This window comes from Clarias gariepinus, chromosome 16, assembly GCF_024256425.1.
Source record: "Clarias gariepinus isolate MV-2021 ecotype Netherlands chromosome 16, CGAR_prim_01v2, whole genome shotgun sequence".
Classification (NCBI taxonomy): domain Eukaryota; kingdom Metazoa; phylum Chordata; class Actinopteri; order Siluriformes; family Clariidae; genus Clarias; species Clarias gariepinus.
This window is the reverse complement of record NC_071115.1, coordinates 30702501-30717974: the sequence shown is the minus strand read 5'-3', so window position 1 is coordinate 30717974 and position 15474 is coordinate 30702501. Positions and strand designations below refer to the sequence as shown.

The following is a 15474-nucleotide window of genomic DNA, read 5'->3' as shown; positions in this document are numbered from 1 at the left end:
TGAGAATTTCAGGAGACTAAATGATACGTATTGTATTGGGGACTGGTTCTCGTCTGGGTACGAGTGAGTGGGGATAAAAATTAATGCAAATCACAAATTGGTAAATTTGTGTGAAAGTGAATTAGATTTTTTATTAATTTTTTTTATCTAGACTGGCATCATTACTGGGCGTATGCACGTTTAGTTTGAGGGCTGTTCCCCCACAGACCTAAGTTCGCACTGATCGTTATTACTAATGCCAAAGTAACGGCAGACTCCATGTCCATGTTAAAAAATAAAGGCCGTACGAGAAAAAAACTAACCACACTTCGATTATATTAAAACTTCTCTGAGTCGCACTTTAGCGTCTTACCAGAGCTTTTGGTCCGAGGCGCCTGCCTCCATTTTACATCAGTTCCATTTGTAACTGCAGTGAGAGTCCACAGCTCCTGATCTCGCTCCATCAGAATCTCACCTGTTTGGTCTCCTGGAAGCAGCGACGAAGATTCACTTCTAATGAAGACGTGGAGACAGTGGTGCATTTATGGCTTGCAGCTCAGCTTAAAACGTTTTTAACGAGGGAATACGAACGCTTGTTGAGAGACGGACAAAGTGAATTGAAAAACAAGATTTTGTTAAAAACATTTATGAAATTATGTAATCTTATTTCCTTTCCAAAAATTCACTAAAATAAATTCGAAAGGAGTGTGGATAATTTTTGACTATTATTATGACTCGATATCTATTTACACAATAAATGTATTCACTCCCCCATCCAAATCATTGAATTCAGGCGTTCCAGTCACTTCCATGGTTACAGGTGTATAAAATCATGCACCCAGGCATTCAGAGCGCTTCTACACACATTGGTGAAAGACTGTGTCGCTCTCAGGAGCTCAGTGAATTTCAGTGTGGTAACGTGATAGGACGCCACCTGTGCAACAAGTCCAGTCGTGAAATTTCCTTACTACTGAACATTGCACGGTCAACAAAGTGGAAGCGATTGGGAATGACAGCGGCTCGTAAAATTGCAGAGCGTGTCAGTGAGACTCACTCATAGGACACAGAGGTCGCCAACTTTCTGCAGAAAGTTTGGTGAAGGGGGAGGGATTATGGCGTGGGGTTGTTTTTCAGGTGGGGACGGCCCCTTATTTCCAGTAAAAGGAGCTTTTAATGCTTCAGTATAACAAGACACGTTGGACGATTTAATGCTCCAATCTTTGTGGGAACAGTTTGGGGACGGCCCCTTCCTGTTCCAACATGACTGCTCACCACTGCACTAAGCAAGGTCCATAAAGGCAGGGGTGATAGAGTTTGGTGTGGAAGAACTTGACTGGCCTGCACAGAGTCCTGACCTCAACCCGATGGAACGCCTTTGGGATGAATTAGGGCCGAGACTGTAAGGCAGGCCTTCTCATCCAACTTCTGGAAGGACAGTCAAAAATTCCCATAAACAGTCCTGAACCTTGTGCAAAGACTTCACAGAAAAGTTGAAGCTGTTAAAGCTCATATGCAGGTGAAGGCAAGGCAGCGAATACTTTTGGCAGTATAGTGAATATGGTGAGAAAAAAAAAAAACACAGATCACCATGGGTTTGTTATTGAACCAACGCTGCCCTGTGGAAAAGGAGCCTCACTTAAATAAAATCCAGAATCACACTTGTTTTAGCTTGTTGTTTTTTTGCTCTGCAGTTGAACTAAATTATGTGAAAAAGCCGATTTCCTACAAGTTCTGCAGACTGTTAAAGGGAGATGCAAGCCCCATGTTTGAACTCTTTCTCTCTCCCGTGCTATCTGATAAGATTATCACAATCTTGCACTGTTTTGAAGAAACTGCTGTTAAAGCTGCCGGGCAGTTCAAGAGAATCTGGAGAACTCGGAAGTAAGCAGTTATTTAGCAGTTCAGTGGAAGTCAAGGGAAATCTGGCCAAGAGCGCAAGTCCAGATAACAACTGCAGCTGTAATGAAGATGGAGGAAAAAAAACAAACACTTAAAGATAAGGATGTAAAAAAAAAAAAAAGGAAAAAAAAGATAAAGTAAACCAGGATACAAAAAAAGACACACACAGCTGTATGTATGTAGAATAATTTATTGCGTCTTTATTACATTTGTCCGTAATGCAACAAAAAAAAAAAAGATTAAAAGCTAATAGCGATTTACACAACATACTGTACAAATGTATCATCTGATACTCTGCTGTTATCGGTTCCTTATTATGGACAGGACATTTACATGACAGTGAAAATACTGCACAAAATTTACTGTATTGCTTCAAAGGCTGACTCTTTTTTTATTTATGTTTTATTTTTTTTACAAAACAAGACAAATTATCCAGAGAGAAAATATCTAACATGGAACAGAAAAAAAATTATATTAGATCACCCCCATGTCTGTGTGCTGCTTTTTAATAAGTGATAAAAATCCAAACGTCATTTTTTTTGTTTGTGTGAGTGAACAGAACATCAAAGTTAAATAAATAAGCTTGTTTTTTTCACAAATGAATGTTATTGCAGATCAAAGCTGAAAAGACTTATCTTCTCTGATTACCTGCGAGAGACAATTTCAAAGAACAATTTCACCTGATCACCACCATCATCATCATCATCATCATCACACTGCAAAGTAACAATGGCATTAGTGAAAAATGTTCTGCACTGTTTACAGAACACAGAGGACGTATTGTTAAAAAAAAGAAAAAAAAAGAAGCGTGAATCTCTCATCACAGCTTCACAAAAATCAGACAACTCCTCTCAAAACTGATCTTCTGAGTAACTGTGGTTAGAAGGAAACCACTTCGGGGTGAAGCACTAAAATGCGCTACAAAAGCAAACACATGGATTAAACAAAAACATACAATTTCGAAAAAAATTTTTCCTTTTAACATTTTGTTTTGCACGAATTTCTCCTTCGTCAGTTCATGAACACCTTCCAGCTCTCACCTGGGCATCAGACAGCAACACACACACGTACACATATATATACACACACATACACACACACACACCCGCTAACGCGTGCTATCCACAAACATGCCTATGATTGGCCAGTGTTGCTGTGATTGACAGGAGAGAGAGAAAGTCCCTCCCCCACCAAATTTCCCACACCCGTTTACACATTACTGACGTGTTAATGTGTGTATTTTATAAAACGTGAGCCATTTCAGTCATGTCAGATATACTGTACACTGCAAATACTACAAATCCACAACACAAAACAATCAATATTAATATCTGATTAGAATATCAAACTAATAACTGATGAGAAATATGTAAATTAGTTTAGCAATTAAAACAGCAATAGATTTGTTTTTTTAGTCAAAAGTTTACTGGTGTGGGAATTCATGTCTACATGTCATGTGTTCTCTCTCCAGCCAATCAGACACCCAGGTGTAATCCGATTCAAACTTGTATGCATCATGATTTTATAAACGTCCTGTTCCAGTGTGTTTTTTTCCACTTTTGATGCAAAAAATTAAAATGTAAATATATATAAATTTTGATTAAAAAAAAGAAGCTTTGACCGCTGCACAACGTTACATACCCAAACCATTACCCCGCCCCCACCAACCCCACATGCTGTGTTAATTATTATTCCTGAACTAGAGTTAAAGCTCGAATGTTTCAACACTTGACTGTAAATCATGCAGTGGATCGTGTTGGGTTCCAAGTAGAACTTTTATATTTTTTTAGAAGTTAAAATCTCCTAATTTTCCAGTGGCACCTTAAAGAACTCATACGGAACCCCCTTTTTCTCAGGAGTGTGTGCATGAACAGGGTAATGGTTTGCCTCTCCTTAATACGAGTCACGGGTTTAACGTCACGTGTCACGGGTTTAACACTGAAGTTCTTGGTACTTTGTGCACTCTTTGGGGTTCAGAGCATCCTAGAAGGAAGTGTAACTGTTTAAACTGTAAAGATGCACACTTTGAATATTTTCATCAAAAAGCTGCACACTTTGAATATTTTCATCAAACCAAACTCTTAAAAAAATAAAATAAAAGAAAATTAGAAAGAAAAAAAAAAAATAATAATCAGATTTTTTTTTTCCTGCGCGTTGCATTGCCTGCGTGTTTGGCACTGGGAATAGGCTCGTCATATTTTCCATTTCCTTTTGCTAAATCACACTGAATCGGCTCCAAAAGCGACATGAACTTGTTTCGGGTATGTGAAACCATGAAATATAAATTACGAAACCGAGGTCAAGCCAAGTGCCAAGACGTGAGTACGTTAGAGCACTGAGGTGCGGTGATGATGACGATGATGATGTACGTGCAGATTTGAACAGTGGGATTCGACACAGTTGCATGCACGGTTACAGGTGATTTCGAGAGTTCTTCTTACTGGATTTTTTTTCTCACTTACAGTCTTCCAAAAAAACAAACCAAAAAAAAAAAACCCTAATCTGCTGCTCCTGAAGTGCAAACGTGTGTTTCAGTCAAAGTGAGACAGTCGTCCAGGAGGGAGCACCGCCGGACAGACCCAGAGCTCATGGTACATTCCTCAGTGTTAAGACCCGGTTAAAGCAAGAGGGTATTCCCTCACCCACAGATTTATAAAAAAAAACAAAAAAACAAACAAAAAAAAAAAAAACACTCTCCTCAATCACACAACACACAGGCCTCTCGCATAATCCTGCTGAAACACTCATGCGGTCAGAATTCAGAACTCGCTCATGCATCACAGCACCACAGCAGAGAGAAAGATCGAGATAGAGAGAGGAACAAAAAAAAACAACAACAATGAAGCTCAGAGCGGAAACAAAGATGTGCTTTGAAGGACAAGATCAATAACCCTACTGTTGTCGAAGAAGATATTTCAGAATGTTCTTAAACAAAGATGAGGCACGGGCCATGATGTAAGCCACCGCTGAGAAAAACAAACAGGAACCAGAATGCAACCAGTCAGAAGTCAGACATTCGGGTTTCAGCTGGTTCCTGAACCAACAAACACAGACGGAACAAAAGCGTCTCAGTCGATCTCAGTCTCCTGCTCCAGATCTAGATCCAGGTTCAGGTTCTCCTCTGAGTCTGGAGCAGGAATTTCAGTCACGACCTTCTCGCTTGACCTTTCAGAATCTACTGCTGGTTCAGAATCAGAATGAGGTCCATCGTGTGTTCTGATCTCTCCTGAATCAGGACTGGGACAGGACCTGGGGTCGTTCGAGGGCTCTGCGCACTCTGGGCTGGGCGTGGCACGGGTGTCGGGTGCAGCATCGTCCTGGATGAAGTGCCGCAGACAGGGCGGGTCGGCTGGGGGCAGCAGGGTGAGCGAGTCGGAGCTGAGAGAGTCGGCGTCAGACAGCAGCGAGATAGTGGGCTGGGCAGCGGGGGTCAGGCTCGGCGCCAAGGGTGGGGTCGGCACTGAAACAGTAAGAGCAGGTCCGGTTAGAAACACGTGACCCATAACACTCGCACAAAGCAGGAACGGAACACTGAAAAGCCAGGTTTAAAAAAAACAAACAAAAAAAAAAAAACTTTTTTCTCCCTTCTAATTTCTGAAATAGCGATCATACTACGCGTGTTTATTTATAGAGCTGAAATCGTGCATCTGGTCTTTTTCCCAGGAAATGTCAGGGAGATATTAAGGACATAAATCACTTACCGGCTTGAGGCACAAAATAAAATATGTAACATTACAATTTACAATTTAAAATATTCTCGGGGTTGAGTTAAGGGGTTACGGCATGACGGGAAGCAGATTAGTTTTTTTTCTCTGTTCCTTAAAATTGAGTATCTTGATCAGATTATCTGTTTAGATTTAAATTAAACCCAGTGCGAGCTGGGAACATGTGTTTAAAGCCACGGCGCTGCTAAAAATATATATACAAAGACTCCAATGTGCAACTTCATCTTTAAACTTCAGGCCACGCCCCCCAGATGAGCCTTATCTTGATGTATTGAGGAAGAAAATGACACAGCTTAGAGATAAGCCTGTTATATGTTATTACTGTGACTTTATTTCCTTTTGTCCCTCTTTATAGACGCGTCATAAGGACTGAATTGTGGATTCATAAAAACGAATAAATAAATAAATAAATAAATAAATTCCCCAATGTAAAATCCCACAACACAAAGACTAATAAAAACATGAGAAAACTACTGGAGTGAGTTCCAGAAATTAAACAGGTCTAAACCTAACTGTATTATTACATGTCAGGGAAAAGCAGTGCCAAAGAAGAGCAGTAACCACAGAGAAACGTCCCACTGTATTACCGTGTGTGTGTGTGTGTGTGTGTGTGTGTTCTGGGAAAGGTATCATCCATGTGTTGAACTACTTCCTTAAAGTGTGAACAGTGCATGCAGAAATTCCAGTCACCCTCATGTTTTGATCTGAGAGGAAGCCAGAGTGTGTAAGTTTTGATTTACAGATCATCACCAGACGCAGACTGAGGAAGTGTACAGGATGTTAGTGCACACACTGAGGCCGAGGTAGCAAAGCGACATGCCTGGGTGCGTGGAGGTCTAAACCCACTCTCCGGCATCGTCCGAGAGAGAGAACGCACGCCTCCCAGACCTGACTAGAGGAGAAGAGATGGGAAAGAAAGCATCATAAATCTGGAGGAAAAGAAAAATTAAAAAGTACACTGTAATAATATGTGTTCGAGATTATTTGTGATTATCAAATTCCAGATTTATTCCTCTTCTCTTGTCATTTTTTTCTTTGTGTTTGATTCTACACTCTATTTAATTGATTTTGCGCTTTCCGTAATGTTGCAGCACCCTGGAGAACCACCTCGCATGGGACGCCAATAACGGTCAGGTGTCCACATACCTTTGGCCTCAACATGTAGGTGTGGGCATTGGCACCATCACTATGTTTCTGCGAAGTCATCTTCTGAGACTGAGCTTCCTAAGAAACCCCGACAGAGAATGAAGAAGAGGAGGAGGAGCCTAAGATCTTCAACTAAAGGTCAGTCTGCTTTTGTTATGTCTAACCGTCTACTCTGTAACAGAGCTTAAATGAAAGATTACCAACGAAATAAAACACCAGATGTCGAACGCCTCCGGATCAGAGACTGAAATAGTCTAGATGTCACAAAAGCCACAACACGGCTGCCTTATCTTCTCAGACGTCGTCTCCTTCTGGGGTTCTACGCTCTCGATATGCTCGAGGGTTTTCGGGCTTTTTCCGAAACCACGCACATAATGGGACCCCGGTGTGGGTGGGGCAGATAATCAACACCATCAGGATGGGGTTACACCAAAACACTACCCCCTTCACCACTTTCTGAACACATTTTTTTCTTTTCTTTTTCATGTTGCATGTAATATATTTTTGGGCATAAATTTACAAGTAAACACACATCTTTAATTTTGCACCGTAATCACTCATTTATCTATATTATTTTACTACTATTTTAGATATTATACCTACTCTTCTGTCAATACTACACAAACATATAAATAAATATTTATAAAATTAAAAATCCAAACTTGGTTCCACTTCTTCTGAAAGCTCCACTAATCCAGGATAGAACTTTACGGCCGGTTTAATAACCTTCAGGATTACATGGAAAGCATCGTTAATGTAGTTCTATCTTTCGCCTTAACTGTAATTAGATCAACTTTAATACACAACCCTGTTTACACAATCCGGTCTCTGCGTCCCAGGGTTCAAAGTCTAACCTCGGGGCTTTTCAGTCACTGAAAGGCAAAAGACAAACATCAAAAAAAAAAAAAAAAAAAGGTGATCTGATATCTTGTTATAACAACGGTGTTCTGTGGAATTCTTGGAAGGAGCTCGTCACATCTGGAAGGCATTGGCAAGCGATCATTGCCTCAAGGCAGGGACTTGGACACGCCTCGAGGTGGAAAACTGGCAAACAGATTCAAAGTGAAAGCGATTTGATCTAAAAACACCAAAGCACCATCACGAGCGATGACTGGGACGACTCTCACTGCAGGACGCAAACCACATCTCAGTTTTAGAGGCAGGAGATTTACTAGGAAAAGGGGTTTAAGCCCCTGAGACTCTAACAGTGTCTGATAACCGTCACTTCTCATTCTGAGCATCAATACCTGAGCCAGGTCTTCATTCAGGGAGAAGTTTATCGAAAGAACGATTCCTCTTATGAGGATCTTATAAAGAAATACACACACTGTAGCTCGGACAAAGCGGGATGTCCTCATAGGAAGACAGTGAGGTGGCAATAACATTTAAATTATAGGGTTTTTTTTGTGAATTTTAGAAACAAAATGTTTTAATCTTATTTTTAGAGATTATTAAACGGATTTTACTAATTTATTCATTAACGTTTTCCTGCTGAAAAGTTCTTTAAAATAAATAAAATAAAAAACCTTTCAAATTGTCTTGAATGTTTAATAAATTTTTTACAGACCCTAAAGACATGCCTGTTATCAGATTAGTTTTTTTTTTTTAGGTTTAACATTTTTATCTTAGTCTATATCATACAAACTACATACAGTGCTGTGAAAAAGTATCTGCCCCCTCATGTTTTTTTTTTGCATATTTGTCACACTTAAATGATTCAGATCATCAAACAGATTGTGATATTACATTAAGATAACCAGAGTAAATACCAAATGCAGTTTTTAAATGATGATTTCATTTATTAAAGGAAATAAGCTGCTTATGGGACTGATTACTGCCAGGACTGATTACTGCCAGAACTGCTGAATCAAGAAGCCACTTTACTAGATCCTGTCTGTTCGAATGAATGACAGCGACATTTAAAAACTGCATTCTGTATTTACTAGGGTTATCTCTGACTGTCACAAAAAATCAACAAATAAACTTTCATAGCACTGTACAAATATATATACACATGCATTTTTTTTTTCTTTTTCTTCTTCTTGCCCAATAAAAGTCATCACTTCAGAATTACTGGCCTGTAAGAAGGGAAGGACATGAAGCGATGCTCCCATCATGCAAAGTGTCCACTGTACAAGCCTCTGGAGACAGTGTTATGATCTGGGGTTGATCAGTTACTCAGGTCTAGACTCAGTAACGTTATGGGGCAATAAAATGAAGTCAGCTGACCACCTGAATCACCAGGTTTTTCTTCCTCCTGAGCCGACAGCTCCCACGAGACAGTGAGAGCTGCACTGATCTGTACTCGGCTTCAATAAAAACCTTTATAAAGTCTAACAGACTGTTAGAGGGCGCTTCACACACACACACACACACACACACACACACACACACACACACACACACACACACACACACACTGTGCACTGAGTAGACTGTCCAGGAGGGCGTATACTTTTGGAAAGAAATCCCCGTTTAAGGATTTGATGACAGATAAAATAATCAAATCAGGAAATCTGTGTGAATTTCGCCAAAGAAAAGTTTGTCCAAGAGATCTAAGACAGGGCGTGTCGATGGAGAAAGAGAAGGGGCTGAAGCAACTGATGATGAAGCTCTGTTTAACTGTATAAATATGTGTGTGTGTGTGTGTGTGTGTGTGTGTGTGTGGGTTGTGTGTTACCTGGTGTGCTGTGCGCTGGCACAGCGCTGGTGGCGATGGAGTCGGAGTGAGTTGTGATGCTCGAGCTGGAACTTGGGGAGGAACTGCGTTTCTGAACCATGTGGGCCACTGCGAAACCTGCACACACACACACACACACACACACACACACACATACACACACACACACACATTTACATTGAAAATTCATTGTTAAACGTTAATTCATTCTCCTGGAATGAGACCTAGCTGCGATGTACACAAGTGCAGTCAGATTCACTCTGCGTCGCCGAGTATTAAAACAGCTCTATTTTTAGAAATCATTTTATTTGCGCTTTCTTTTTATTATTTTACGTCGTTTCTCTCTGGAGAGAATGACTGCATCGGTTCTTTTACAGGCTCCTAAGCACACCAGGCTATTGCAGACATTAATAAAGATTACACTAAACCCCTCCACTATCTACTCTGCTGAATTTCCAAAGAAACCCTTTGGAAGACGTTTCACACTGATTCGAGTCGCTACTTGACTTGATAGATGTATTTTTAAACACCAAAGCGTTCACTTCACTGCACAAGTATTTCATCTCTTTTTTAGGCCAAAAGTGTTCAATCCTGTTCAGTTCTCTCTCTTGAATGAAAACCGGTAGAGCGTCCAGAATTTTATTATTTTTATTTTCTTTTATATTAATATTTGCTAAGTGACGTTAACTATGTACCTTTTTGCATGCACTCAATAACTCAAAACCTTGGACGTGCATTATGGGTGTGCGAGCTGGAGGAGAAGTGGGCGGAGCTTCCAGGTGATACTCTTTAGTATGAGAAACATCAAAACCGTCAATTATTCAAGGTGTGAATGTTCATTTATGAGGCATTTATATGAGACAGCAAGTTTATTTTTTTCCCAGTAAAAAAAGGGAAGGCGATGACTGGCGTCCTGGCCTACGCCAAAATCTATGTAGATGATTAGTTTTGAATGAAATTCATAACGTATTAACACATCACTAAACGCCTTGGATGTATACACTACATGCCTATACCGGGGTCATAACAGGACAGATTACCAAAATCAACCGCAGACACACACACACACACACACACACACACACGCGCGCGCGCTCATGCAGGCAGACAGGGGATTTTTTTTCTTCATGCTGGAACTTTTTCTTGGTGATTTGGTGCTGATGGTGAAACTGTGGTGTGTAATGATGTTGCTCTTTTTTTTTTTTTTACGTCATTCCTGAGATGAATCAGTGTTTTATTTCTGTGTTAAAACCAAAAAAAACCTGAGGACTTCCCTAAACCAGATGTGTACGTCAATGACACAAAAAAAGCCATCACAAAACAATCGTATCGATCCACTTCTGAGCAGTATTATTATAAGCAAAACCGAAACACTGGTTCGAGATCGATATCAGCAAAGAATGTCACAGAGATAAACGTCAGTTTATCACGTCAGCGATGCCTCTTCTCATCTCAGTTTAAACAAAGATAGCATTGAAATGACTTTTTTTCTTTTATAAACACAGAATACCCGCGCAAATCTACCGCCTTGGTCAAGGCTTCGTGTGATAAACTTCCATTTAAAAACCAGAGTGTGTCTTTTTCACTTCACCGCGCTCTGAGAATAAACTCAAGAAGAAGAACTAAAGTGTGAAGTGAAGGCTGAGCATCTCTCGTCAGACCAGGCGCAGATTCGGAGGAAGCCGTGAAACAGTATACTGAAAACCACAAACCTGAGATGGAGAAGTGCTTCAGAAATTCTGGAGAAAAACTAAAGTAGGATGTAAAAGGACGCTGGCTCATTAGTTTGGACAGAGAGAGAGACAGAGAGAGACAGAGAGAAGGGGAATGAGTTCAAAGTAATCGTGGGGAAAAGGGTCAGTAGTTCACCAGTATTTAACACAAAGAAATACCCAGTGCTTTTTTGGAGCGGGCAGCGAATCTTTTAAATAAAGTCACTGTCATAATTTAGGAAGTGAAGCTTTCTGTGACGAGTCCTGATATTAACGCTCTACCGCAGAATAAATGACCAAAAATGAAATGAAATGTACGTAATGCACAGAATGACTGGGCTTTTTTTTTTTCCTCTAGTAGGTAAGGAAAAACTTTTAAATCATTTTTGGTTTAATTTGAAGCAGCACGCTAATTTTAGTTACTACTGAATACATTAAACAGGTCAGAAAAAAGTCCAAGCATGAATAAGAGCTGAGAAATGAGTATGAACAAAAAAACACCTTATGAAACTTAAAACAGAACAGAGACAGAATACTATTATATATAATTTACTATACAACATTATGTACGATTGGGCGTGTCCCAGGCGTTGTCCAGTGGTTACTGACACTAACTGTGTGTCTTAGTTTTTAATCACTTTTAAACCATCCGTATGCTTCTGTTCACGGCTAACGCCAGCTACAAAGCTTTCTACTTCCTAACACAAGGCTGAATCCCAAATCCCGCTTCAACCCTGGATCAAGGGCACTACTTGGTGTGTGGAACAAGGGATTGTACACCCTACATAGTGCACTAGCTCCATGGTGTTTTCTCCCCACCTTTTGGCTACATAGTACACTTTACAGCATATATTCTTAGTTTTAAAATGATTGATCCATTCATTAAGCTATTGTTTTTATTTTTATAAACAGATAGACTTATTTAAAGTTATAAATAAAGTTTTTTTATTTTATTTTTACAGAATACATCAGCTTTGAGTGTTAGAAAAGCCATACAAATTATAGCAAAAAAAAAAACACCACAAATTTCAGGAATTTAAAAACTATTCAGAAATAATGTGACATTCACGTAACTGTCAAATTTATATAAACAGCTATTTTAGATTCACTAACTGCTCAAAAAACAGATAATTGTCAGAATTATACACCAATATAATCTTTATATTCTACTTCTGTTCTGAGTAAAATATCTCGATTTCTCTGCACAAGTAATTTTGAAGTGTGTTATTTATTCTTCAGGACTCCTGATAGATATATTTACACACCCCGTGCGGTAATGAGTCACCAGTGCTGATCATCAGGAGCTTCATCAGATACGCAGGATCAGGGTTTATGTGTTGTATAAACATAAGCTCGTGTACACACACACACACACACACTAGGAGTTTTTAATTAAATTCCTGTTAAAAGAGAGAGTGTTACCTGGCACTTTATCGACGGAGGCGAAGGCCGGGCCTCGCCGAGCCTGGTCGTAGAATCGGAAGGGCAGCTGGGACGAGGACGAAGATGAGGATGAGGAAGAGGACTGTCCAAAGCCTAACACGTCAGACGACGGCTGTACGGGAAGGTCGAGGAGAGCTGTGCGAACGAGAGACAAAAACGCGACACTGAAGCGCTGAACTGTAACACAAGTGGGTGCAAAAAATTCAGAAAATATGAGTAATAATTCTATACAAGATCATATACATATTTTTCAGCTGCAGGAGGAAACCTCTGACTCTACACACAGACGCTCGTTATGACGCCATATTAATCATGTGATACAAATGATCACGGGAGACTGTTCTGAGATTATCACTAACGTTACCTCAGAAAATATCAGGAAATTATTTTTAACAACATATTTAATAAATAAATAAATATGCAAAAGAATGAATTAAATTGTTCTGAAATAATATTATTGGAAAAGTATTATTTTCATAATTGGTAATTAATACAGAGTGATGAGGTACTCGTCCCCCTGTTTTTTATTTATTTTTGTATTCTTTAATTTATTGTTTTACTGATTTATTTGTTTATTTTTTATAATGCAGATGGACTTTTTTTGTTGTTTATTGTTAAATTTTTTTTTCTTATTATCATCTGTTTGTGTGTCTGCAGCTATTTTAGCATCGTACAGCACTTTGGTCAACTAAGTCATGTTAAATGTGCTTTAGAAATAAAGAGAGAGAGAGAGAGATTTTTTTTCCCGAACATGACTATATGACGGTTGTATCACATGATTCCTCTTTGTTTTGTCCTCTAGCTTTGACTCCACCCCCGAGCTACAACTAGATAATACGGCTAGCAAGCGAATTTTTTTATCAAGTCAGCACAAATAGGAGTTTAGCGTCAGAGTATCGCCATCGTCTGCATGTTTCCTTTTACGTCAGGATCGGAACGAGTCAGATTATAATTTAATGCGAACCCGATCACTAACATTCGGACAATCATGAAGTAAAATTACGTTGGGTGTAGCTGCTATCTACATTCCGCAGTGAAATGTTTCTGGTAAGCGCACAATCTAAAGGATCAAACGTATTTATTTTTAAAGATTTGCTCAGCCTCAGTATCACGTGACTCAGTTAATAACTTGTGATTTTAACTTACGAAGTCACATTTTACTTACAAACATTTCTCCAGCAATCAAATCAACAAGCTATCCGATTTCTGCTCTTTGTTTAGACAAGACTGAGACGGTACAAAACCAGACATGTTGTTTTTGGCTCCATTGTATTTACAAAAAAAAAGGAAAAGTAGAAACACAACTAGAGCTTGTTTTCACTTGTTGCAATGACTTTTCTTGGAGTGTTACTCGTCATCTGTTTAATAACGTGTGGAATGTGTCATAAGAATAAGTCTTTGTTTGCTGTAAAAATTCCCCAGCGCGGGAGCAGAAATGAGAAGAACCCCAGCGTTGTGGACAGAAATAGCTCGCCTGCTGAGAAGTCCGGTTCTTCTGGTTACTAAACTGAAATATCTGACCTGGTTCTGACCTTAACCCCGTTTGGATCAAACACACATTCTATTCTGCTGGTTGCAACAATGAACTTTTAGAACGTTTAGACACACAGAAATACAGGGGATCTGTGAGAGACGACCCCCGTGCATGAACATGACCCCCCCCCCCCCCCATCACAGACAGACAGACAGACAGACAGACCCGCTATCCTCTGCATCTTCATCCTCCGCGCCTGGATGCGTCCCTTAGCCAGCCGCTGCTTGGCGATGATGCAGCGGATGTGGTCGGCGAAGATGAAGGACGCCTGCAGGATGGGAACGGGTTTGGCGTGCGGATTCGACGTCGGTTTGTGGATGGTGATGTTCAGGGCTCTGCTGTCGTCCTCCACCCCCGACACCTGCATGTCCTGCAACGGAGGAATCACACAAACACACACCGATTTCACCCCACTGCTATTAAACACGTGCTTACGCACGTCTGTCCGCACTTTTCGCACTACATTCAACACAAGAAGAGGGTCAACTGCAATAAACAAACATATAAATAAAAAAATATAAATTAATGTTTTTCCTGCAATGTAAGTTTTATTGTAAGTTGTTTTTCAATTTATGTAAAAAAAAAAAAAGACAAAAAAAAAAAATGAACGCTCTTTTGCTATAATTTTTTGGAAAAAACTAAAAAAATAAAACTAATATGATATAAACAACCAAACAAAAAAATTATGAACTTTCCATCAAACCCAGAGCACTTCACAGGATCATAAATATGTAAAGATGTAGTATGAATTAAATCTTAAAAATAGATTTTTTTAGCCATTTAAAGGCACATAAATATCTAACGCTCTATAAAAAAGTTGAGCTTACAAGAGCTACAGAATATTAATTAAAAAATTATAATAATTCTTTTTATACACACACAGATTTATTATTTTTTTTACAATCATTGGTTGTTTTTTCTTAATGTTTGATATTAAATGTCGTGTACATGTCATCCTGTAAAGGTTGAAAAAACCTTACACTAAGGCCTCGTCCTGTTGATCAGATAACAGTGTAGCAGAAGCTTTAGAGCTTTTAATTCTCCGGTGCTGAGATTACCTGCAGGAGACCTGCGAACTTGACGACCCCCCAGCCCAGACGCTTGGTCTCTGGTTCCACCAGACTCATCTGATAGACGTCTACAGCCAGGAACCTCTGCGCCTGAACGCCGTCTTTACTCACCACCATGCAGGCGATCAGGTCGCTGTTATCTGTGGACAAAAAAAAAAAAAAAAAAAAAAAAACAGAAGGTGTGTGTTTTTACTTATTATTTTTACATTCACAGACCAGGACTGTGACTCATTACAGCAGCCTGAGAATTTCAGCTCAGACAATGACTTACAGCACATTAACACGA

General features: G+C 39.6%; 1 protein-coding gene across 1 annotated transcript in view; it reads right to left on the bottom strand.

Moving 5' to 3' along the window:
* Positions 1 to 2569: 2569 nt before the first annotated feature.
* Positions 2570 to 15474, bottom strand: part of clec16a (C-type lectin domain containing 16A) — a 71455-nt gene continuing 58550 nt past the window's right edge. Inside the window, exons 19-23 of the mRNA XM_053514212.1 lie at positions 15177 to 15328; positions 14284 to 14488; positions 12564 to 12719; positions 9430 to 9546; positions 2570 to 5338 (exon numbers count right to left, since the gene is read on the bottom strand). Of these exons, the coding sequence (XP_053370187.1) occupies positions 4947 to 5338; positions 9430 to 9546; positions 12564 to 12719; positions 14284 to 14488; positions 15177 to 15328 (1022 nt within the window). The 3' untranslated portion in view covers positions 2570 to 4946. The remainder of the gene's footprint in view (positions 5339 to 9429; positions 9547 to 12563; positions 12720 to 14283; positions 14489 to 15176; positions 15329 to 15474) is intronic.